We start from the raw sequence: 24388 nt of genomic DNA on the forward strand, positions 1-24388 counted from the left end.
CAGGCACTCATCTCCTCTGTACGTGCCATCTGTGGGTCATCTACTCGTGCTTTTCCCAGGGGGCGACTGCTCTGTTTGACCCCAGTGTTATATCCCATAATTGCACAAAGTAATTTATCACCAGTGTGCTGGCAAATAAAAACTGAAAGGGCTAGAGGTCTGGCTCTATGCCCCTGTACAAAAAACACAATCTTGTAATGCAGTCTTTTTTTCCTGCTGTGATTTGACAATTTCTTTTTTATTATTGTGCTGGGGCATGGATGTGTGTGCAGCACTGGTAAAACTCTTTGAATATTTTGGTTTTATTGATTCATTGAAGACATAAAAGCAGCCTAGTAAAGTCTGGCTAGAATGAAAGTCACAGTACATTTACTTTCATTATAATACTCACGAGCTAGTGCCTCTTTAATTCTGCATAATGTTTTGATGACAAGCGGTGAAAAATATTATGTCCAACCTTGTGGTTTTTAAATGCCATTAAGTGTTCAGAGCTGAGCCAGTTTTCTTTCAAAGAATTCAATCAATAATCCAGGGCAAGTTTTGAGGACCCCAGTGCTCTCCATGGCAGTTTTTTGCAATGAATACTCTTTTTTTTTTCATCATCCACAGCAGAGAGGCAGTGTGAGCTTTTTATTGAAGATCCCTGGTTCAGCTGCTGGGGTTAAAGTGTGAACCACACACACACACTGAAGCCTGGACTGAGCAAAGCTGATGCTGGGCAGGAAAATGGAAGTTACTGATTCAGTGCAGCTGCTAAAAGCTATGAGATGCACACAGGCCTCTGCTGTTGATCTCATGAATAAACGTTTCACGCAGCTAGAAGTGAGAGCAACTCAGAGGATACACCATCAGTGATACAATCAGGTGAGTGCAAACTATGCAGGCTGCTGTTCAACCGGCAACTTTGGGGCAGTCAAGTTGGAATCTTTTATATTCAAATTCGGTTCTGCAGTGCACATATGGTTTATGAACACAACATGTAGGTTTAATTAATTAATTAACTTTTTCCATGCAGAAGAAAGAAACATCCTTTTCAAACGCACACAGTGCAGCCCATTGACACAAGCCGAAGAAACACTTAGGTTTAGAGTTAATCTAATAAAAATATTATCAGAAGACAGTTCATTACTGTTAAGCTTTCTCTGTCATAAAACCCTTTTGACACTGGAAAAACACTGAATTGAGTATTTCTGGGTCTTTCAGTAAGCCAGTTTAAAGCTCATTTTTGGCCTTGGAACATCTGACAATATCTTAGCTATTGTTCTGCTTTGATGATTTTACATGATGTTAACTACAACAGGATGTTTATTATATGTAAATGTGTGTTATTGTTTGGACAAAACACCAATTCAGAGGCTTCATTTTTTTTTTAATGTAAATGTATCTTCTGACATGTATCTTTTTAAGTCATTAAATTAACTGGTGCAGTTCTAATCCATACAAACACACATATATTTTCATACACAAACACAGACCCCATCTTTCACAAACCCAGTCACTATGGCAACATCAAGCCCTCTTCCTTCCTTCTCATTTGACTCTTAAGCTCTTCACTGATGCTATAAATCTGATGGCTGGAACCTCAGAGGACCGAAGCAAACCTCCAGCCAACAACCTCTAATAGCTTCTTCTTGTTCCCCTAAAGCTGTGAGCTCCTTTTGTAACATAACACCTACAATAAAGATGCCCCAGAGATACGCACTGATATATTACACTCCAGTAAATAGAGGCATGCACATCACGTGACACATATCACATCAACTTATCCAAGTGCATTTGCTCAGTGAAGCTCTCACTGATACTCACAAAAGCCTGAGTTGTGGTAAACTACAGCTAAAGAATGTCTTCTCGGGAAAAATACTGTGCCTGATGAAATTATTACATTTCAGAGGCATCTGACTGAAAGACTGTACTGCCCTAATGGGTAAAAACAATTTGCAAATGAATTAGAATTTGAGGAAAAGCAAGAAAAATAATTGCTTTTGTCTATAATTATTTTTAGATCCATTTAACTTGGGACAACTTTCAGCGCCCTGAGCCCCAGTTTGAAATACAGATTTTCATAAAGACTGCAACTAAGTATTATTTTCCTCAATGCCTTTTTAAATTAAATGTTAGGCTTGGGCTGCATGTAGTTAATTTTTTTTTCCATTAACTGTTTGGTCTGTAGCGCTTTAAACCTCTAGGGGGGAAAGGCTGAGTCAAGTTAACAAATCATACACAAAAAACAGAATATAAACCTATAAAATCACCCATTTACCTTTAAAATACCTTTTCTCACAAAAGGAAAAAAATCAGAACTGAGAAAAGGTAATGTCTAAAATATTTTGCTTCTAACATGTCTGTTTTAAAAGCACTTCTAGTTCATGGTAATGAAAGAGCAGCTGAAGAACTGAATTTATAGGAGTATAAATGTGATGACTGGATTGTGCTAGGAGCTGATCTGCACTGCACAGTCACTGTCAGACTGTGTTGATTAAGAATCTAAAGGCACAGTGCAGTGAAGTCAGACAGTACCTAAACACAAGCAGTGGCTGGGCAATTTTGAAACAGAAAATGAGTCATTAACATATTACCCAGGTAAATAAATACAATAGATTTGGCTTTCATTACTGGTTTGCTTTAAAGGGGGATCTGAGAGGTTCATACCAAACCACATATGTACAGGCAGATGCTTCCTTTAAAACATCTATTAAGCTGAACAGATTTGCTGACTGATTAGTCGGTCTACAGAAAAATCATGAACAAAGTCAGTTTTGACCAAAGCTCTCAAAACTTAGTCTTAAAAGAGATCCAGATAGCAGACATGAGCCATCTTACTATTGGAACAGCAGCAGAAAAAAACTAGCAAAATTATACTTTTTCTGCCCTTTTTCTAGTTGAAACCACACTACACGAAAACAACTGGATCACAAAACAACACAACTCATCTACAGGTATTTAAGGAGAAGCTAACAACACAAATCATTTCATGTGTCACTTCAGCTCTAAAGGATGGAGGATACAAACTTTTAAGGGTTTGCAAAACAGCCCTGCTTTCTCTCATGATCCCCTGTGAGGATCCTATCAGAGACACCAATTACCTTCTAGTTCACAGCAGAATCGAAGGCCCTGCTCTCTCAACCGTTTACCTAAAAGCCTGAGCCACTAAAAATGTATTGAGATAGCTATAAGTGGATCCCTTCCATTTAGCGACGGAAATAATTACCCGGAGAGTTTGTCCAAACACACAGCACTTTTCAAAACATTCAGCAAAAGCACTCATCTGTTTTGCTAGAGAGCAAATATGTAACTCAGGAACAATTACATGTACAATCTATTTAAAGTCGGGGTAATTCTCAGAGCAACTAAGATGAAATTAAAATTTTAATTGCATTCATCCAAAGCCAGACATAGATGGAGTAGCTTAGGATGTCTGAAGCCATATTCTAGGTTACAAAGGCTAAAGGGACACATAGAAAGAAATACTCAAGCTTAATTGCTTTCTTCCAATCGTCTAACATCGGCAGGGTGCACCAGATGTGACGTGCCAATCATGGAAAGTACAAATGACAACTGGAAGCAAACTGTTGTGTCTATTCCCACTGGGAATGACATATCCCTAATTATTCATACAAAAAGCAAAGACGGGCTAGGTTTTAGTCTAATTGATTACATTAACAGTGATACTTCATCTGTCACCCTTCCTACAAAAATGGAGAGGGGCTGAACCACCAGCAGCAAATCAAATGAGTGTCACTAATTTTTCAGATAAACTAATCCAAGCTGGCACTCAAATGAAAGCTCTTTAACATGTGTGCACTCAGGCCTCCCTCTTTAAGTTTGTGGTCCTCATAAACTGTGGGGCAGACCTCACTGTTGTGGTGAAGCATCAATTCATGATATATTACACTTGCTGGCAACTTCATTAACTACACCTTGTTAGTACTCAATTGGATCTCATTTTGCCAGCAGAACTGCCTTAACTCTTCTTGGTATAGATCCAAAAAGGTGGTGGAAACATTCCTCAGACATTTTGATCCATATTGAGATGATAGCATCACGCAGTTCGTGCAGTTTTGTTGGCTGCAAATAGACAATGAGGATCTTCCATTTCTCCAAATAGCAAAGGTGCTCTGTTGGATTAAGATCTGGTGACTGTGGAGGCCATTTGATTGCAGTGAACTCATCGTCAAGTTCAAAATCAGTTTGAGATGATATGAGCTTTGTGACATGGCACATTATCCTGCTGGAAGCAGCAACCAGAAAATAGGTACACTCATAAAGAGCTATACATGGTCAGCATCAATATTCAGGCAGGCTGTGGCATTTACATTTAAATGATGCTCAATTGGTACTAAAGGGTTGGGATCAAAGTGTGCTGAGAATCCCCCCCACATCATTTCGCCAGCACTATCAGCCTAATCTGATGATATAAACTAGGGTGGATCCATGCTTTTATATTGTTTACACCAAATTCTGACGCTAAAAATCAAGACTCATCAGATGAGACAAGGTTTTTCCAGTCTTCTGTTATCTGATGTTGGTGAGCCCATGCAAATTACAACCTTAGTTTGCTGTTCTTATCTAACATCTGTGGCACCTAGCGTGGTCTTCTGCTGTTGCAGCCCATCTGCTTCAAAGTTCAATGTGTCGTGCACTCAGAGACGCTCTTCTGCATACCTTGGTTATAATAAGTGCTCTCCTTTCAGCTTAAAGTTAAAGGTTGTGAAAAAATCCCAGTGTCTACATGCCTAAATGGACTGAGCTGCTATCATGTCTTTAGTATTTTCATTACTGCTCCAGTCATCGTAGCTGAATAAACCTTCCTAATATTCACATAATAAGTTTATAGACAATACACCCAAAATGTGGGAGATTTCCTTGGTACAACTGTTAGAAGAATAGAATAAAAAAGGACAAAATACACATCTTAATAAGAGAAAAGTAATTTCAAATAAAAAAGAATAAAACAAAATAAATATAAATAACACTTTTTAGTGTCAAGAAATTTTACCCACAATGAAAGATCACATTCCTTCAGGAGTTCATCATTAAAAAATTAGAGTACCAACTCGCTTGCAGTGTTTTCTCATGCAAATGGTGCCTGTTATGACAGGGCAGTGTTTGTTTAAGCCTTGTCATAGCAGGATGGTGAGTTTGATGATGAGAAATGAGCTGCAAAGACTTCCTTATAGTAAACAACATGAGAGGCAAAGGATTTTGAATAAGCTTATAGACTCAAAGCAAAGCTCAGTCCACTGGATGAACAAGACTGTGCTTGGATAATAATTAAGGTTTAATCTGTAAATGTTTATTTGTAAAAAACAAAAATAAAGAAAAAATCACAATTTCATCAATTCTCCAGAAAAGTGTCACAAATGCTGTGTTTTATCCAACTTTTAACTGTCAAATCTCAAGTGTTTACAATTATGGAGAAGATAAAACATCAGATCCTCAAATTGACAAATAATGTGAATAATTAATGAATAATTGACACTGTTGTCACCTAATTATTGGTTAATTAACTGACCAGTTTAACATATAGCAAAGGACATCTACCCACATGTACACAGTAAGCTTTCTGTAATGTAGAAGAAGTGGGGTTTTTTTTGTAAAAAATAAAATAAAAGTGACTTTAAAAGAGTATTTTGGGAAATAATTACTTCAGGAAGTTCAAAATCAAATTAGCAGTACACCCTCGACATCTTTCTGGTAATGGATTAGAAGAGCTGCAGGCAACACCAGTTGTCAGTTTAATACACAACTATTCAGCCAGATATTAAAGCACATAGTAAATGGAGTGGTACTTCCACAGTGCCTTTCTACTCAATTCGGGCACTTCTCTACTTTTGGTAAGTCTCATTCAGCCAATCACGCACACGTTTATACAGCACTTTTATCCTTACAGTATGAACATGTTTATGTAACTGTTAGTCCTCCTGGTAAAATGACAGACTTTGGAGTTTGCAAGATCAAACTGAGAAGGTTTCTAATAGCTGCCTTCAGAACCACAGGAAGTGAAAAAAGGCAAAACTGTTCTTGGAGTGTTTCTTTTTTAATTGCACATTAAATTGATGTATGATGCACATTTTAATCTATGGTTCTTACACAACTTTTTCCCTTTTGCATTCCAGATGCACAGTCTCCAGTGGTCTGATCTCTCGCGGTCTGTCTGTACAGAGCCTACCAAAGATCTGAGTTCAGAACCGTGGACAGAGCTCGCTAACACTTAGAGATGAGAGCCTCTGCTCAGGGGGAGGTCAGCAGCCCTGTCTGGCCTGATTTACCACCAGCTGATCTCCAGCAAAAAATCAAAGAAATGTGCTGGTCTGGAGGAAGCACGGGCTTTTGCCCAGAGACAAGCTTTTTACTTCAGACGTCCCTCCCTGCCCTCTGCAGTAGCCCGCACAGGCTGCTGCCGGCCGGCTCTCCAATGCTTCATGCACTTTCTTCACAGAAACTCCTACTAAGGACTCAGATTGTAAATGTGCTGATCTTTGCTCATTCTTTATATGAATAAGTGTCATGAAGCAGCAGAACAGAGCAGCGGTGTTAGATACAAACTGCGGGTTTTAGGCACAGATAAGGGAGGCAAATAATAACAAATCTTAGGCAGACTTGTATTTCTTTTATAAAAAAAATAACTTTTAAATCTGTGGACTTTAATTGAATCTCGTTGGCAATCGTCGCGGTCGCTTGCTGCCTCGTTATCGCCGACAGCAGTAATATTTGCTCTGAATTAAGCTACTTCATCACAAAAATCAACCGCCGGTGGCTAGCTGTTGATAGCAGACACGCGGTTATGAAAGAAATCAAGAATAACTTACGAATTTATACGAATTGATAATCCAGCTTCCTTTGAGCTCTCAAAATGTAATAATTCCATTCATCACCCGAGACTGCCTCCTTTCTGTCGCCGGTAAACGCGCCGCTGAGAGGAGCCGCCAGATGGGGGAGGGTGAGACGGCTCAAATCAAACCAACCGTAACGGAGGGGTTGTTTTCCGGGAAGGTCTTTCAAAATAAATGCCCAATTTTCTTCTTCCTATTATTATTATTATTATCATCATTATTATTATCATTATTATTGTTATTGTTGTTGTTGTTGTTGTTATTATTATTACAAAGTTTCCAGGAAACTGTGTCAAAATATGTATAAGATGGAATCCTTGTATTAGAGAAGCCGAAAGCACATGTTTTCTAATTTTCACTGTACTAAGAACAAGTATTTTTGGACAGTGGCAAATTGCTGTTATCCAGATAATCTTATTTTTATTTCTTCTTTGATTACTCACTCTTGCAGACATGACTGCCACAAAATTATCATTCACTTATACCAAGCTTTGTGATGTAACTGAACTGACAAAAAATCTAATTATTTGCTATATATGTATTATACTGAATATACTTCATTGCCTGTGTGTTAACACACTGTGACTGTGTGTAGTCTGTGTAAAAATAAAGTAAAAATGGAGTAGAAATAGCCCATAATACTATTTACTCTTAAAGGAAAAGTATGTATGTATGAAACAGACCAAATGTATTTCGAGTCAGGTTGGGAAAATACCCCGAAATTTTTACTTCTTTATTCTGAAAGAAGCTTCCATGCAAATAAATGGACTGCATACAACACATTTCTTTTAAATGCCACATCCCTTCAGTAAAACAAAGGTCTGTCTGCTCTTATGCATATTTAAAAATATTCCAGGTAGATATGAAGATTTTCTGCAGGAGTAACTTTCTTTTCTTGGAGAGCTGCATCTTGCTATCCAGGGTCCATGTTTCTGAAGCCTTTGAATCACTGCTGTGTAAAAAAATTTACCGTATTTATTTATTTATTATTTGTAATATTAATAATACAAATAAACAAAGTCATACAGAAGGAGAAGAAGCACAGAGCACTAGTGGATGATTTTGTTGAGTTTTGAAATACCCCTCACGTCTTTTTTAAACTAAGAAGAAGTCGCTGATCAGCTCGTGCAGCTGGTTTTAAAGGATGTCCCCAAACTTTGCAGCTACATATTGAACACAGGATACGTTTCCCCTCCACACCAGCAGAGGGCGAGCCTTCCCAGCCGGCCCGCGCCACAGCATAAACTTTCCTGATCGAAGAGAAACTTTCCTTCCGGCTCCGGTCCCTTAACAAGTGGAAAGGTAAAGTAAGACCCAGCGTAATAATCCAAATATATCTTCACCATCTCAGATTTTGTGAAATAAAAATAATCGTTTTTTCATTGTTATTAAAATTATAAATGGAGACATATGCGTATTTTAGCCTTAAACGCCTCTCAGTCGTTGATATTCGGCTTAGAAGTGGAGAAGTAACCCCGGTTTCGGCGTTCACGAACGGTTGCCATTTTTCTCCTGTGACGCGGTCTTCAGATATTAGCTTTTAATTTCTATAAAACAGAGGGGCTGTTGATGTGAATGTGTCCAAACATTCCCGATGTGTTGAGTTATTAAAGCGTCCGCTGATTATCTCTTCAGCGATTTGATTTTCATTACTAGATGTGTCTTAGCACGCTAGCCAGTTAGCATGCTATTATTGAGGCTGCTGTAAGTATGGGTTGAGTTCCAGGGAGCTCATGCACGTTTGCACGTTGTCTCTTAATGCAGATGCTGATGCCCAAGAAGAACCGCATTGCTATCTACGAGCTCCTCTTCAAGGAGGGAGTCATGGTGGCCAAGAAAGACGTCCACCTGGCCAAGCATCCTGAGCTTGCTGACAAGAATGTACCCAACCTTCACGTGATGAAAGCGATGCAGGTGAGAAAGAACGAAGCTCCAGCTTGTAAAGTTCTCACCAAGACTAGAATTAACTGAGATGTAGTGACTGTAAATGGGCTCGTGGGCAGAAGAAAGTGGGAGGCATGTGACAAAGTGATCATGAATGTGTTTTGACCATCACTTAGGAGTTCTGGGTTTATGTGTTTTTAAGTGGAAAGACGTCATTTGTCAGTCCAGATATCAAGTCCTGGTTGTGTACCTGTGAAAGTTGTTTAGTAGTTTGACAGTACCATGCTGTCTGGACAATGTCCCCCTTACATGTTTGGGTTAGAGAAAGTTGAGGGATGAGAATTATATTTCTTTTCAGCAATTAATTCTGAAGTGAAGCTCCTCTGCATCAAAATGAGCCAATTTAGATGGTTTGGGCATGTTGTTATTACACCTCTTCGGGAAGATTTTTGTTTAGGCGTGGTCCAGATTGGGGTGGCTAAACCCGAGGCAAATTCAGGATACTCTAGTTTGGGACTCTCTTCCTATCCTCCCAGAAGAGTGGGAGTGAGTGCAGATTTAGACTTTTCTTTTTGTATTTATAATATAGAGCCGTTAAGAAGAGAGGAAGTAAGGGAATGCATGCAGCAAAAGGACTTGGCTTTAAGGCAAACCTAGGCTGCTGCATTTAGTTCTGTGGCATGTGGTCATCTGGTACACCTATAAGTCCTTGGTTTAGACCTCTGCAGTGTGTCTTTTGTAGAGTTTACTGTGTAATGTATACAAATGGCTGATGCCATCGCCACCTTGTGCATGGCGCTCACATCCCAGTGTTTTATGCAGTGCCTGCCATAATAGAAACAAAATGTCAGGACCTGTCCCCTCTTTGTGTGCCCCACCAGTTTTTAATAGACGGTTTGATTTGGTCCACTGTTGTATGTGGGGAAAAAATCAGCATGTATCTGTTTATTTTTTATTTTATTTTTCTTCTTCGGCTTTCACAGAAGATGTAACATTTAGCAGATTTTTACTGCCGTCACACTCATGGCAAATGGCATTTACAGTAGGATGTTACTGATGTGTATCTTTTGTGCCCTCTCGGGTTTCGTAAAGCTGTGTGGCTGATTATTTGCTCTTTCAAAGATGCGTGACAGGCCTAAACTCATGGAAAGAGTTATTTTTTTAAATTGAAGATAATTTTGGTTCCATGGCATGATGAGGGGAGTAAATGACAACGAGAAATACTTTTTTTTTTTTTTGCGACATTTTTCACATGGGTGTTGGTGTCGGCTCAGAATTTATTGCATCTGAGTTCATTTTTATCTTTTGGAATGATTGTAGGGCAGTATGGTGTGTGGTGGTTAGCACTGCTGTGCACTTACTTGCTTTCTGTGCACTTACCTGAGCAAGAAGCCTAAAGATACTTTCTGCACAGTCCTGCCATACCAACCTAGATTTTGTACTGATTTATTGTGGTAGTCAGTATAATAATTGTGCTTTTCCGTGCAGTCTCTGAAGTCCTGTGGGTACGTCAAGGAGCAATTTGCCTGGCGCCATTTCTACTGGTACCTCACCAATGAGGGCATCCAGTACCTGAGAGACTTCCTCCATCTTCCCCCTGAGATCGTGCCCGCCACCCTGCGCCGCCAGACCCGCCCTGAGACCGCAAGGCCCAGGCCCAAGGGTAAAACATCTATCATACATGCTTGTTTCTAATAAGTTTTAATTTTTCATTTCCTGAAGCCAGAAATACTAGTAAAGGTATTTAATATGTTAATGCTTCCTGAGGTTATATATGATATTGAAGCTGATTGTGAAAAAATCTGGTGCTTAGACACAGTTTTCCAGAAATCGAAGTTGCTAATCTAAACTTCAGCACATTGTTTTAGAGTTCTGGATCCTGAGTGTGATCTGTTCTAAATAAGGTTTATTTTTTTCTCTTTATCAATGAAAATTTTTTGATTGACTTCTGAACTACATCATAACAATCTCATTTCATCATTTCCTTGCCTTTCGTTGAAGCTGAAGTTGCAGTTTCAATTGGCATCTTCAATTGGATCTTATGAAAATATGCAAAAGAGGTTTCAGCAATTAAGTGCCACATAAAATGTTATGGTGTCCTCTTGCTGTTAGAGGGTGTTGTAAAGCATACAAATTTAAGTAGTTCATTAATAAACTCAAAAGAGGGACCCCGGAGTCCAAAGACTCATATTTAGTGAGAATTGTTAGCATTAAAATTAAAGAATTTTAAAGCCTATTGAATTTCCTCTTTTGGAAAGCTAGGAAAACTGGAGCTTAATGTTTTGTCATCTTTTTACCTGCAGGAGTGGAAGGAGAGAGGCCCGCCCGCCTTAACCGTGGGGAGGCTGACAGAGATGCTTACAGGCGATCTGCTGCACCCCGTACGTATAACACCAACTACACTAGTCACATTATGAGTTGCTCTTGTGGTCTTGTGATGTTTACATGAATGATGCAAACTAAAATGGTAATTTTGGATCATTAAATCATACGGTGGTGTTATGCATTAATAAAATGTCTTGATTTTTCAGAGTGAAATGTGAAAATGCAGTGATGTGACCCATCACATGTTCCTATAGTTTGTCTACTCTTGTCTGAATGAGCACCTCAGTCCTAATTCTTATAGGCTGGTCACTCAGATATTAACATCAATAGTTTTAACCGCACAAAGCTCTGTAATTACCTGCCTCCAAAAACTACAGGCATCTGCAGACATCTGAGCGCCTTGATAAACTTTGAGTAGATTTGTATAAAATGTTAAAGTTGGAGGACCTCTAGTGGCTGTCTGAATCACTGCATGTAAAAACTTTACACTGGCTATGTCACCTTTAGATGGCGGTAGAAACCAATGCCCTGGAAAATGTTAAACGTTAATGGTAAATGTAATGTTGTAAAATGGTTTGTTTTAAGCCAAATCACAACCTGTTTCCAAACCAGTAGTGCTTGTGCCAAAACAAAAGCAAATGACATGTTAAATATGTTCTTAGGTGAGAATCTAAATCATGTTTCCTTTAGAAAACTGTTCTACAACAAAATGATCACAATGATTCAGATGAAATCATAACATGGGTAATGACATGTTATCGAATATATATTATTGAAAGGATTGAGCTTATATGACAAAGACAAAAATCAATGTATGTGGAGGATTTGGATTTTAAAAATGAGGCATATGAAACTCCCATCACATCATTCTGATGTTCAGAAGGCAATTTGCTGGTGTGAACTTTAAACTTGTTTATCAAAAACATCTGCAAAGAAAACAACAGTAAAAATTATTATTACTACCCCCAACCTCCCCCCGGTCTAATTTTGGTATATATTTGACATGTTATGATGAAGTTTTAACAAGTTTGACATTTCTGAAAGTTACTGGCTGACCTCTTAACTCATAACTTCTCCTTTAGCTGGTGCTGACAAGAAGGCAGAGGCCGGTGCTGGAGCTGCCACAGAGTTCCAGTTCGTAAGTACATTTCCTTTGTTTCATGCGGGTATTTTGAGAAATGGGCTGGCAACAAAAACCTTGTCTTGATCTTTAATGTTTTTCTGTTATAAGAATTGTTTTCTACAGCAGAACAACAAAGGCACTCCTCCCTAAATTTGTGGGTGCGGTTTTACATGGGTTTTAAAAAGGAATGTCAGAAAGCTAAATGTGGTTTATACAGTGCAGCTGGAAAACTTGTATTGAACATGTTGGTCGACTGACAACATTTTTCTGTTGCAGAGAGGTGGCTTTGGACGCGGCAGAGGACAGCAGCCTCAGTAAATTTCACTCTCTCTTTGTGTACAATAAAGAAAATCCAAATACAACTCGGTCTGTTTGTGCTTTTCTTTTTAAAGTATTTTGTAAGATGAGCAGGCGAATGTCCACATATGTTGGTTATAAATTTGAGCAATGTGATGGTGGACCAGCTCAGGATTAATTGAGTCTTAAAATACTTTGATAATTAATGACTGTGTCAAGAGAGGTGCCACAGTGAGACTGAGATTGTGTCAAATGAAATCCCAAATGCCTTTGTTTTTGGCAGGATGTTAGTCTGGTGGGTAAATTTTGTGGAGGGTCATTTTTACAGTTATCTCCCTCACTGTTAGTCCACACAGAAAACATTAGGTGGTTATGGTAACGTCAAGTTGAAATGATCTAGGACTCGATGACTCACCTGCATACTAAATTAGGCCTTTTTGCCAAAGTTATAATTAACCCAACAGAACCTTTTTACACTGGGGAAAATTTATTTTTAAAGTTTTTAACATTGACTCATAGTTTTCTTGAAAGCAAAGATGGATCTGGGCTCTTGTGTGTGATGGACTGGTACCCTATCCAGGGTGTAGTGCGACCCTAAATTGGATAAGTGGAAGAAAATGGATGGATTGATTTTCCTATGTTGACAAAAAGTACTACCAACCCTGGAAAGGATGTCAATCTACCCTGATACTACTGAATATGTCAGGAACTATACTTGACCATGAGAAACCCAATTAGGTTGTAGCTGCAACTGAAGACTCACAAAATGTTAACCAGTTTCTTTTAATTTTATCTGGCATTTCTACGATGTTTCAACACAAATCTGACTTGACAAATCTGCTTAGAAGCAGATTTATCTAATGAAAGAAAGTGTCTTGACAGTCCTGAGATGTCCTGCTGCTGACATCTTGAAAGTAGACCTAACAACTCTTTTTGCACATGAACCTCAAGAGTTAAAACAAACTGATGGGTGAGTTAGCTACAGAGTTACAATATTCCAGTTGTTGTAAATACCTACATACTCTACAGAGAGCACACTTGGAGACGTATTGAACACACAGACACCAGCCTGAATGTGAAATACTGGTGTTTATTTGTTGGCACATTTATATTACAATCTTCAGTCTTCTCACACTGGTCTTATTCCACAGTCCCAAATGACAAAAGAGGAAAAAAAAAAATTCCAGTGACACATAGACCTTGAACACAAATACAGATATGTAACTTCAAGGCTGAGGTCAACAGTTCAAAAGTAAAGTTATCAAATTCAGAGTTTGTTTGGTTGTTTTTCAGAGATGGCAGCTGTCTTTTTTTTTTTTAATTAACATATTTTTCCAGTCATTTAGCAGGTGAAACGGTCATCATTGTGCTAAAGGAAAATTGAATGTTACAAATCCTCAGCTGCTAAGTGATGTGCTTTCTTTTATTCTTTTGCTTTGGCCACAAGATGGGGCCCAACTAACTGACATGGCAACACATTAATAAACCGCTTTGGTAAATTAAATGAAGTGACTTTATCTTAAGCTCCAGCGGTTTCAAGTTAGGAAGCGTCATTATTTTAAAGAAGCAATTTTATAGCCAAGAAGTCCAAGAAAGGGTGAATGTGTTTGTACCATCTAATGATACCATCAGTCTAATGTGGAATTCAAGTGAAAACCTTTACTTCCAAATTTCCCACTAGCACTCCAACCTAAATAAGTCAATTTGTGACAGAAACTGTTTAAATTTTAGTAAGGGTTAAAAAAAAAAATTACAATAATCCTTTAGGACCAAAGCCAGAGTGCATTCTCTGGCTATCAGATTGCTGTGTTACCTATATACACGACATCAGGTTGTCAGTAACAAGAGAAGAAAGACAAAAAAAAAAAAAAAAAAAAAAAAACAGGATAAGGAATAAGTGGTTATTAATAATTAAAAATGACTGGCTGTTTACTTGTGGAAATCCTCCTCACATTCATTTTGACAGTACCTGTCACCCACATCAAACTAGAGAGCCATTTTAATCATTAGTTTATTAGGCTTTTGTTTTCTGCCATATGTAGTTTCATCCCATTTCTATTTAATTGTACCTTTAGATGATGACTAAAAAGTCTAATCAACACAAAATCTCATTTCAAGTGCCAGGTAGAGCATCATAAAGCAAGACTTTGACCACCACACCTTTCTAAAACAGCAGTAAAAACAGTCCAAAGTCTCAGGCTGGAGGAGACTTTAGACCCTTTTCACCTTAACTGTCATTCGGAAGAGATCTGAATTCCTGGATTATCGCAGGGCAGTGTTAGCAGCTGTGCTAGCATGTGGTGATTTCCACCATAATCATAAACATGGAAGAAAAGACTCAGTCCACCACTAAAAGCCACCCTGCTCTTTGTCTAGATAAACTTTGCTCTGCTTGCTTTCAGTTCTCATTTCCTATTAAAGGGTTTCTCATCAGATTGTGAATCATTAGACTGGAGTTTTCTGTGCATATTCATTGTTAAATACATAAGTACTGCCAAGTCTTTCCCAACAAACCCTAATGAAATCTTTTTAAATCTATGGGCATCAAATACTTTTTTAATGTGGCTATAATCAGTTTTTTGTTAACATGATTTTTTTTTAATGTAAACTGTGTCTCTCTTATGCAAGAATCAAAGACCTTTTGCCTATGTACTCAAACTCAACTTTACACTATTATTCAGCATCTTTTAGCTCCTTCTTGTGGTTTTCCAGCCTGCAGTCCCACATTGCCTGCATTTATATTGTTGTAGCATAGTTTTCAGCTGCAGCTGCTTAGCAAAAACAGAGTAAACAGCCAGCTGGTGAAAGTAGTGGCGGGGTTATAAACTAGTCAGAAAGAGATAAGGGAGAGCAAACAAAAGATTAATAAAAGGAAAAACACAACTGAATGAAATTCACCAGTTAGAAAAAGACAACTCCAAACAAATGCAAATGTTTTTATCTGTTGGATGTGCAAATTTTGTGTCCTATAAACTTGGAAGGTGAAATGTATCAGATTTGCTTGTGCAAATTTTTCCAAATTTATCAATGTGGAAAAAAAAGGCAGAACACCAAAGTGGAGAGATCAATGAAAGAAACCCTCTAGGGGAAAATTCACTGATTAAACCTAGTGGTACAGAGGAGGAAAAGACTTCAGGCTTTCCAACTCAGGATGCAGTTATACTTCATTTCATAGTTTGACTAAAGACGATAAACAAAGAAAGAAAAAAAATTACCAATTAATTTTGGTCTAAAACAAAAACATTAAGGTTGTTACAATTTTCTATTATAAATAGGCTCTTTCATCTCACCCACAGCCACATTCCTTGTTCTTTAGCCTCTGATGTACTGAATGCTATCTCAAGAGAAAATTCCCCACAGCTTTAAAGCCAACGCAGTGAGTTCAATCAGGTTTTCCAGCCTCAACTGAAATGACATGTAGCACTCACAGATGTGTAAGAGGTGTTTTGTCATTTGTATTCTCATCTTTGATCTATACAGAAATAAACAATTTACAATAAAAACCTCTTACATGCTATCTACAGCGCCTCCAGTTTCACAGTATTGAGCCAGCTGCTTCACGCCACATCGCAGCCAAGTGACGCAGCTGAGCTAAAGAGACTTTTGCCAAACGTTAGAGAGGAGAAAAAAAACAAAACAAAACAAAAAAAAATAGTATCCAAAAAGCATTTTACATGTTAAAAACAAGGTCTCAAACTGTACAAGGCTTGTTTGTTCTGCATCTTGCCAAAATCAGTTTGACATCAGTTTAATGTCAAGCAGGTGTTTTGAGTATTTTAGGGGATGCAGAATAAATACTAAGGAGGGAAGGTTTAAAAAAAAAAAAAAAAAAAAAAGGTCATGACCATAATGAAAAGTGCCCGCTAAATTCACCTGTACTATGTTACAAACACAATGTAAACAATTGCTTTTAACCAAACTGAATGTGAGGAGTAAAATATGGAAATTGTTTTAATAACTTAAGTGATATGTGCTGCACTTTGAAATTACACAAGTCCATGATTCTGAAATCTACCATTTCCACCCTCTCAGTGTTTGGAGGAAGACTCTGTAGTCAGTCACATGAAAGCGTTTTAACAAAGAAAACAAAAAGGGATCAAAAAGAGAAGAGTGAGGACAAAGATGGTTTTTACATTGTCTGCTGACATTCTTTCAGTCACTGTGCAGCGCATATACATATATACATATATGCATGCTTTGAAATTGAAACCTGTAGTGCTTGGCTAGCTTCCCAAATAGGAAAGAAACACAGCTGAAAACAGAAATGGAAAGAATATTGAAATTAAGGGGCTGTATCCTTCAGGTTAAAAAAAACACAACAAAACAAAACCACAAAAAAAACATAACAAGAACAACTACAACAGGGAGAAGAGTGAAGAAAAGCCAAAAGACCTTACCCTGTCTGTCACACAGTCAGCATCAGGTCACTCGAGTGAGTGAAACGCAACAACAATAGCGCTCATGCAAGACAAGTCACTTCCCACAATTCTTTTCGTTCAGATACAATTTTTCCTATCCTTAAAACAGGGGAGGGAGTACACTTATTATGGGCACATTCATTCACAGAAAAATAAACAAACAAACAAAAAAAAGATGGAGACATTAAAAAGACCACCAAAAGCCTTCAGCTTAAGCACTAAGTATACACTTTTACATTACAACAGTAAAAAGTAGTTCTTGCATTCAATAAACACCACGCTAAGGGTGTGTTAAGGAAAAGGGAATGAGGAGACACTTCATGCAGTTGTCAGTAAAAAGAAAAACAAAAAAGAAGAGGGGTCAAAAATTACATTTACAAAGTGTTTTGGACTATTTATCCAACACTTGTTGAGTCTGCGCCATATTTCTGGCACAAAGGAGTTGGCAAGGCAAACCATGTTACTGAGAGAAGAGAAGAGAAGAGAAGAGAAGAGAAGAGAAGAGAAGAGAAGAGAAGAGAAGAGAAATAACACAAGTAAGAGCGCAGGTGGTGGCGAAAGCTCCTTCAGAGTTGTGGTTTTAGTTATCTGATCCCAGAAACAGAGCTCTGATTGATGCTGTAGGTAGGGGAGAGGTCCCCACCTATCGTGGTCACCAGTGGAGTTCCATTACTGGTCAGACAACTCTCCTGGAGAGCCTCAAAGTAGGTGGCCTGCACAGGCTTGTGACACTGCAACACTTGTATGGCATCGTCTATTTTAAACCATTCCCTTTTTCTCCCTGTTTTGCAGAAAAAGAAAGCATTGTGGAGAAGGTTAACATGCAAGAAAAAAACAACAACACACGGGGTGAAAAAAGTCATTATGAAAAATGGGTTTTGACTGATTATTAGTACTGTACACACAGCTAAAGTGAAAATCACAAGGGCAGGAACAAAGCTGGTTTTATAATCTTCCCCAGTAAACATACACTAAAAACTGTAATATCACTAAGGCCAGGCAAACAAAAAAAAAAAGCTACAGTCAAGCATGTGACTGCCTGAGAACTTTGTCCGTATGATCCCCATTCTGACAAGTAAACAAACAGTGCTTTACCAATGTTGACTGAGTCCTCCCAGTCCTCCAGCACCTCCGTTACAATAAGAACATACACATAGGTCCTGTGTTTCCTCTCCTGGTTCTGTGGAAGAAAACATTTGCATAATTAACCAAACAGTAAGGTGACACTTGAAGACACCCCCCCTCCAAAAAAGTCAACACATAGCGGCTCACCTCAAATATTCCCACCAAGCGACCTAAAGTCCCCTTCACACCAGCCTGTAAAATGAATGAAAAAATGATGAAATGCTCAGTAAATACTGTCACAGGATGAAGTCACAACAGACGATTAAAGGCTTTTCGTTCAATATGAAGAGATTGAGGTCTACGCAAAAACACTTGTATAATTTAATGCACTCCAACAGCCTAACAATAAACACCCATTTGAACCTTATAGTGTTTAGTTGAAATAGTTTCAAATAGAGCTGATTTAATTTGTACGGTAATTGGAAATGGTGTTTGTTGTGCACTGGATTACATTACATCATAAGATTGTGTTTATCCCCACACATTCACTCCATCTAAATCCTGGATTGTGGTTTTTGAGTCCACAAAATAAAAACAATATACAGCATATACAAAGACTGAAGTCATGTTCTGCATGCACTTTCCTGCAACGAGGCACATTATTTAGGGCTGTAAAACAAAAACAATTGGGGATGTTCTTGTACACTAACCAAATAGGCAAGAGAGATTTTAGTAGATACACTTATCATATCCATTTTGACTTCCTTCTCAAGTTATGGCATTTACAAGATTTTCTGAAAATTTGACCTATGACCTTGCCCTTGAGATCAAGGTAACATATTCAATCTCATCCAAGATTTTTAGCACATACCTATGGCATCAATTTGAATATCCTACATTGCTTTGTTCTCGAGTTATCTCATTCACAAACTTGGGAGTCCACATTGCCCTTTAGTGTCCACTGGCACTAGTGTTGCACGTTGTCTTTTGCTACGGCTGAGTGTTGCACATTAAAGAAATATTAGCCTCACTGACAGAAATTTTCACTGCTGACAAGCCAGGGCAGCAATGTTCAACTGTCCAGTCAACTGATTGTGCACATTCCTACAAAATACAGTCATGTGAGTCTTGTGAAAACCAAAGTACACCCTTTCTGCCTCCAAAGGAATTAAGAGGGTAAGCAGAAGCCAGGTGCTACTAATTAAGTGGGTATGCAAGTGTGAAGAAGTTTGAACATGTATGGGTTGTTTGGAAGGGTTGCCAGGAGAAAGATTAATCTCTGTAAAAAGAACATGGCAACACAACTTGGGTTTAGGTTTGCAAAGTTGCATATGAACAAACCACACACTTGTGGAATAATGTCCTTTCAACAGATGAGACCAAAGTGAAGATTTTTATTACCATAATACAAAACGCCACATTTGGATAAAACCCAAACACAAGATATCAGCACAAACCTCTGATACCACTAACAACGCCTAAAACTTGGCCAAAATTGGGTCATGCAACAGGACAATGATCCAAAGAATACCAGCACATCTACAACAAATTTACAAAGAAAGGACTCAAGGTGTTGCAATGGAACAGTCGAAGTCAGGACCTCAACGTGACAGAATCATAAAAGATCTGTGCATAGAAAATACCCGCAAACCTCAATGAGGTGAAAAAAAACATTGTAAAGAAGAGTGGGACCAAATTCCTCGACAATAATGTGAAACTGACAAAGTCAAACAGAAAATGATTACTTGCTGCTGTGTACTTATTGCTGAGTGTACTTCAGTTTATCGCAGGACTGCTTAGTCCGATGAAAACTCTTTTCATATGACTGTATGTCATATGACATGTTGTTCTTCTTTTGATTACACTGTAAAGCATGCTTTTGACAGCCCATTTGCTGTCCAACAGTGTCAGGAGCCACTAGCATATATCTTGCCTCCTTTAGCTTTAACACAAGCCAAAAAAAGAAAAAAAGCCGAGAAAAAAACAAAGCAAAACAAAAACAAGGTTTTTGCTGCCTCAACTTCAAAACCAGTTTGTTTGTTTTTTCCTAGAAGGGATTGGTTTCCAAGTTTCTCTTTAGATACCATGTTATCATTACCCAACTTCGCCCAACAGATAACACACTTGGGCTAACAGTCGTTGACATTGCTGGTCCAGCAGAAGTCATATGACAGGTATTTTTCACCCATCTCCCCTTAACTGTAAACTTTGTTTTCCCACAAAACAAAGCACTATATTTTTCCCCTATTAGGCTCCCATATATGCAAATTGCCAGGGATTTGGCTCTCGTTTTTTTTTGTTTTTTTTTTTGTAGTTCTAAACTGCAAAAACGTATGATCCTCACAAACAAAAACAAAAAGAATTGGTGCACCACTTGGAAAACACTCTCCTAGCTGAAAAAGCTAACATCCCTAAAAAAGGGATCAATTCACAAAGTAGGTCAATGTCAGGTTCCCCCCTCATAATGACTGGACATAAATGACTTCTACAGCAATGAAATTACTATTAAAAGCATTGATAATTGTCATTGATTTCTTCTGACAAAAATGTTTAACATTAATCAAGCAACTGACAAAATAAACAAATACAAAACAATAATATAGTGAGGAAAAACAAATTCACAATCTCTCAGAGCCCAGTCTCAGATGTCCAACTACTAGTCAAAAAACTAAACTTCATAAAACATAATATTCAACAAAAACAGTAAAACATTTTTCAGAGGCTGAAGCCACAGTTTTCTCGCAAAGTGCCAGATTAGTGGGGAAAAAGGTTCCTGATTTACTGATCAACTGATTTTTAAAATTGACTTATACATCTGAAAAATAACCCTCTCTCAACTTTTGGCACTTTTTGACAGCCTCTCTCTCAAAATAGTTTTTAGTTTCGTCATGTAAAAGGTCAGGAAAAAAAGCAGATGAATAAAAACTTTGCAAGTTATTATACCTTTTCTCACAATCCTAAACTCAGAGCCATATAAATGTCACAACCTTTCTGTCATAGAGAAACTTTAAGGTCTCTGAGAGCTTAATATTGTTGAGAAAATTTTAACACCAAAAATCATCTCCAAGATTTTAACTCCCAGAGGTGAACAGTAGGTCAGGTTTTGATACAGCACCAGGCCTCTCACTGACATCTCTGCAGCTTCTTCCTCAGTTTCCAGTTTCACTCTATAAATAAATGTTGACTCCACACACTGTACCAATGCCTCGGTATTGCACTCCTAAGGCCTTCAGCTTGATCATATGGTAAAGAGCAGGCACACCACTAGAAACTCCAAAGACGAGCCAGGGATTAAGTAATAGGCCAAAAGTCAACCTGTTTGTTTTTATGAGATGTAAAAAGTCTCCCAGCTCTGGCATTCATGTAACACAAGACTACTGGGCAACACTTGGGAAGAGGATGTACAGCTGAGACTTCGTTACCAGTTATGCAATGCGTCTTCAGGTTGCAGGGTCGGGGTGCATCTCCAAGATACAAGGATTAACAAAGATAGTGAACAGTTTAACAAAGAAACCCTCTGTAAATTTTGGCTTGCTACTGCATGCCTTGTCTTCACTCTCATCCCTGGAGAGACTCCAAACCAATAAGCATAAGCAATCACTCATCACTCATACGGTGATCAGAACAGGCTCACCAGGATTAGGATATGTCCTGCTACACCAACGTCCAATAAAAGGCTAAGAAAGCCATTGTAGTTGGTGATGTATCAAGCAGCACTCAGTCACCACAGAGTTTCTGAATGTAGCCTTTTAGCACATAAGGAGCCTGAGCAGTGATGTGACATTGCTTTTGACCCTGTGGAAATTTGCTGGCAGGCCTAAGTGTCCTGCAACCACCAAAGCTACCAATCAGCAGGAGCCAGGATAAGGGATGATATCAGCATCCATCAGTGTGACGGATCACACAGAGAGGATAGGCTTTATAAGGTCAGCAGCCCACTAGGAGCCAACCGCTGGGTGAGATTCAGTGTCTTATGTGCCCTGTGTCCGTTCTGATCAAAATATCCAAAGGATGAACAGCATGCAGAGTGGAAGAATACCTGATTTAACAAACAGGCGTAGGCAGCATAAGTAGGATATTGATTTCCAATTAGCTTCAGAACTGTTTACTAATTACTACCCATCCACCCCAATAAACAACATGTTGTGTCCTCCAAGCTGCCCTTGTAATGTGACCACTACTGTATACTAATATATATAGCTATGAGAACATGACAACTCAATTGTTGTCATTTTCTGCGTTTGTGTTACTTGACTGTACTGCAGTCAAACTGCTGTGCAGCCAGTGTTCAATCTCTGTGTGACCTCCTTTGACACCTAAAGACTGCTTTGTAACATGATGCTATGATACAGCTTACATGTTGCTAGGCTCTCTCTCTTACTGTCCATGCAAACAGGATGACTGCATTGACAAAATGGATTTTGAGAACAAGGTATCAGGCTCAGTGTTAAATACAGACAAGTTAACAGAACTGTAATACAATACATCTTATGAGTCTATACTCAAACAAATTTGCCACACTTTCTGAGAATTATATTTCCAGCTACTGACATTTCTGAAAAGGATCACGTTAAGGTTCCCAGTACGCAGTATACATAGAGACAACATCTGTCACTTGGAAAACCAAAGAGAAAAGGCCATCATACTACAGGCTTAAAAAAGATATAACAATATTGAGTGACACAACCAACCTCTTCACACACTTCTCGAGCTGCTGCAACATTGGGCTCCTCTTCGGGCTCCATTCCCCCTCCAGGAACTATCCACTTGTCAGGATGTCGACTACTGCTCACCAGTAGCACCTGCAAAACACCCCATACAATACTGGTCAGGTATGACAGTCCAACTCTGAGTTACTGTTCACATAATATCAACTGGGACATCGAAAAATACAACTTCAAGAAAAATGAAAATGATAACCCATTGGGTTTAAAATAACTAGTGCTTTTATTACTGTCAATAAATCATAGCTAGTGAACTAGTTTAGATGTTGGGTTCTTAGTGGAGATGAGCTGTGGAACCCCTGGCTGCCAGTCAGATAAACTACAGTTTTAGGTAAAGGTTTCCACTTTGGTGCTGGTAATGCTGATACGTTTCCTGTAATCAACAACCCCTGTCTACACAGTCTGGCCTTTACTTTAACCAAAATGAGGAATTGGTTTGGTCCCATCTCCTCCCCTAGTAAAATGTTGTAAGTACAAAGACATCTTTGTGTCTCCTTTTGACTGTACGTGAGCGCCCCAAATCGCGACTGAGCTCAAGTAATCCACAACACGTTTTCGCTTTTTCTGATACGGCTAGATAAGAGCGATAAATACACAAATAGCATTAATAAGCGATATTGTAAAATGTGCGCACAGGGCTCGACGCTTCCATTAAGCTGGTGCTCCAAATATCAACAGTGTCAATTTCGCAAACAAACTAATCAAAATACACAAGTGATACAAGCCGGCTATCACTGCCAGAGTCATCTTCTGGCTTAAACTAGGATAGCTACTAGCTACATAGCAGTACAATGTTTGGCTAGTAATACCAGTTGCATTAACACAATACACTTAGCTCGCCAAACTATCTGTAACGCGAGCAGATACATATCTTAGCTGTCGCTTTAAATACTAAATATTCTCTGTCCATCCGACAGCTGGTAATGATAGAGTCAGCACTCACCACAGCCTGTACTGTGGGCTGTGGTTGCTGGCCGATAGCCGGCTGCCCACGGCAGCAACCCGGGTAGTTAGCAAGCTAACGTTAGCGTTAGCATTAGCGCGGAGCTAGTAAGTCTGGTCATAACCGAGGCTGCTATCTGCACTGCTAAAGAGGCTTACATAACACTCGGGTAAGTACCAGCTGAAAAATAGTGAATAATCAAAACGTCGGGAGTCGACACGAGAATAAAAGAAATCATTTACCAGCTGGGATAAAACCAAAGCCGTGCTGATAAACGTCTCGATCTACACACAACAGAAAAGGCTGGATAAAACCTACGGATGCTAATATTAGCTTGGCCCTCCAGACAGTTCACATCACCGAACTCACCTCCTCCTCGCTCTCGCTCCTGAAGCACAGGCAAGCGGCCCGCTTCTTGTAGCCATCGCCGTCGTACGTCCGGGTTTGGTTTGACTTGAGCTTCATCATTTCGGGAGCGTAAAAGTTCAAAAGTACAGCTATATTTGCCACTTATAAAGACGATGATTGTAGACGCAAAGTCCTCCTGCGGGGAACCTCGGCGTTTTACTTAAAAGAAATAACTTCTTCTTCGCTTCATTTTCACAAACCTGGGAACATCTACGGCACGGTCGCCATTACAAGGAGCCGCTACGCCCACGACGTAGTTTAACCATTAGTAGCTTGGCGAGCGTAAGAAATGTACCTACCAGGGGTTGAAGAATTAGGGCAACGAAGCGTGGGGGAAAACGCAGCACCACGCTCTGACTGGAGTGAGC

At 38.9% G+C, this 24388-nt stretch overlaps 3 protein-coding genes across 4 annotated transcripts in view; 1 reads left to right on the forward strand and 2 right to left on the reverse strand.

Annotated features, from left to right (window-relative positions):
* The window catches only part of pacsin1b (protein kinase C and casein kinase substrate in neurons 1b), a 41902-nt gene extending 34930 nt beyond the window's left edge, over positions 1-6972 (reverse strand). Inside the window, exon 1 of the mRNA XM_087840954.1 lies at positions 6810-6972. The gene's annotated coding sequence lies outside the window, so the exon portion shown is untranslated. The remainder of the gene's footprint in view (positions 1-6809) is intronic.
* Positions 6973-8021: 1049 nt separating this feature from the next.
* rps10 (ribosomal protein S10) lies at positions 8022-12527 on the forward strand. The gene is made up of 6 exons (XM_006782861.2): positions 8022-8135; positions 8598-8747; positions 10206-10380; positions 11021-11098; positions 12125-12180; positions 12442-12527. Exons 2-6 carry the CDS (start codon positions 8598-8600, stop codon positions 12481-12483), a joined length of 501 nt encoding a protein of 166 aa, XP_006782924.1. The 5' UTR covers positions 8022-8135; the 3' UTR covers positions 12484-12527.
* A 1010-nt stretch (positions 12528-13537) lies between these two features.
* Positions 13538-24336, reverse strand: nudt3b (nudix (nucleoside diphosphate linked moiety X)-type motif 3b). Of its 2 annotated transcripts, none has more exons than XM_006782859.3 (5): positions 23982-24336; positions 22637-22747; positions 18153-18197; positions 17976-18060; positions 13538-17661 (listed from the first exon to the last, which is right to left on the reverse strand). In XM_006782859.3, exons 1-5 carry the CDS (start codon positions 24078-24080, stop codon positions 17465-17467), a joined length of 537 nt encoding a protein of 178 aa, XP_006782922.1. In that variant the 5' UTR covers positions 24081-24336; the 3' UTR covers positions 13538-17464. The 2 variants fall into 2 exon arrangements, with proteins under 2 accessions (XP_006782922.1, XP_035760468.1); XM_035904575.2 differs by lacking the exon at positions 23982-24336 and adding an exon at positions 23304-23336.
* Between the last annotated feature and the right edge of the window lie 52 nt (positions 24337-24388).

This window comes from Neolamprologus brichardi, chromosome 5 (assembly GCF_056152115.1).
Source record: "Neolamprologus brichardi isolate AB-2024 chromosome 5, ASM5615211v1, whole genome shotgun sequence".
NCBI classification, from domain to species: domain Eukaryota; kingdom Metazoa; phylum Chordata; class Actinopteri; order Cichliformes; family Cichlidae; genus Neolamprologus; species Neolamprologus brichardi.

What these genes read in the sequence shown, in the direction of transcription:
- nudt3b (XM_006782859.3), bottom strand. Translation starts at nt 24,080, where the DNA reads ATGATGAAGCTCAAGTCAAACCAAACCCGGACGTACGACGGCGATGGC. An exon ending in GGAGCGAGAGCGAGGAGGAG is followed by an intron (nt 22,748 to 23,981) that starts GTGAGTTCGGTG and finishes GGTGTTTTGCAG; the next exon opens with GTGCTACTGGTGAGCAGTAG. An exon ending in GCTTGGTGGGAATATTTGAG is followed by an intron (nt 18,061 to 18,152) that starts GTGAGCCGCTAT and finishes TTTCTTCCACAG; the next exon opens with AACCAGGAGAGGAAACACAG.
- rps10 (XM_006782861.2), top strand. Translation starts at nt 8,598, where the DNA reads ATGCTGATGCCCAAGAAGAACCGCATTGCTATCTACGAGCTCCTCTTC. An exon ending in ACGTGATGAAAGCGATGCAG is followed by an intron (nt 8,748 to 10,205) that starts GTGAGAAAGAAC and finishes TTTTCCGTGCAG; the next exon opens with TCTCTGAAGTCCTGTGGGTA. An exon ending in CTGCCACAGAGTTCCAGTTC is followed by an intron (nt 12,181 to 12,441) that starts GTAAGTACATTT and finishes TTTCTGTTGCAG; the next exon opens with AGAGGTGGCTTTGGACGCGG.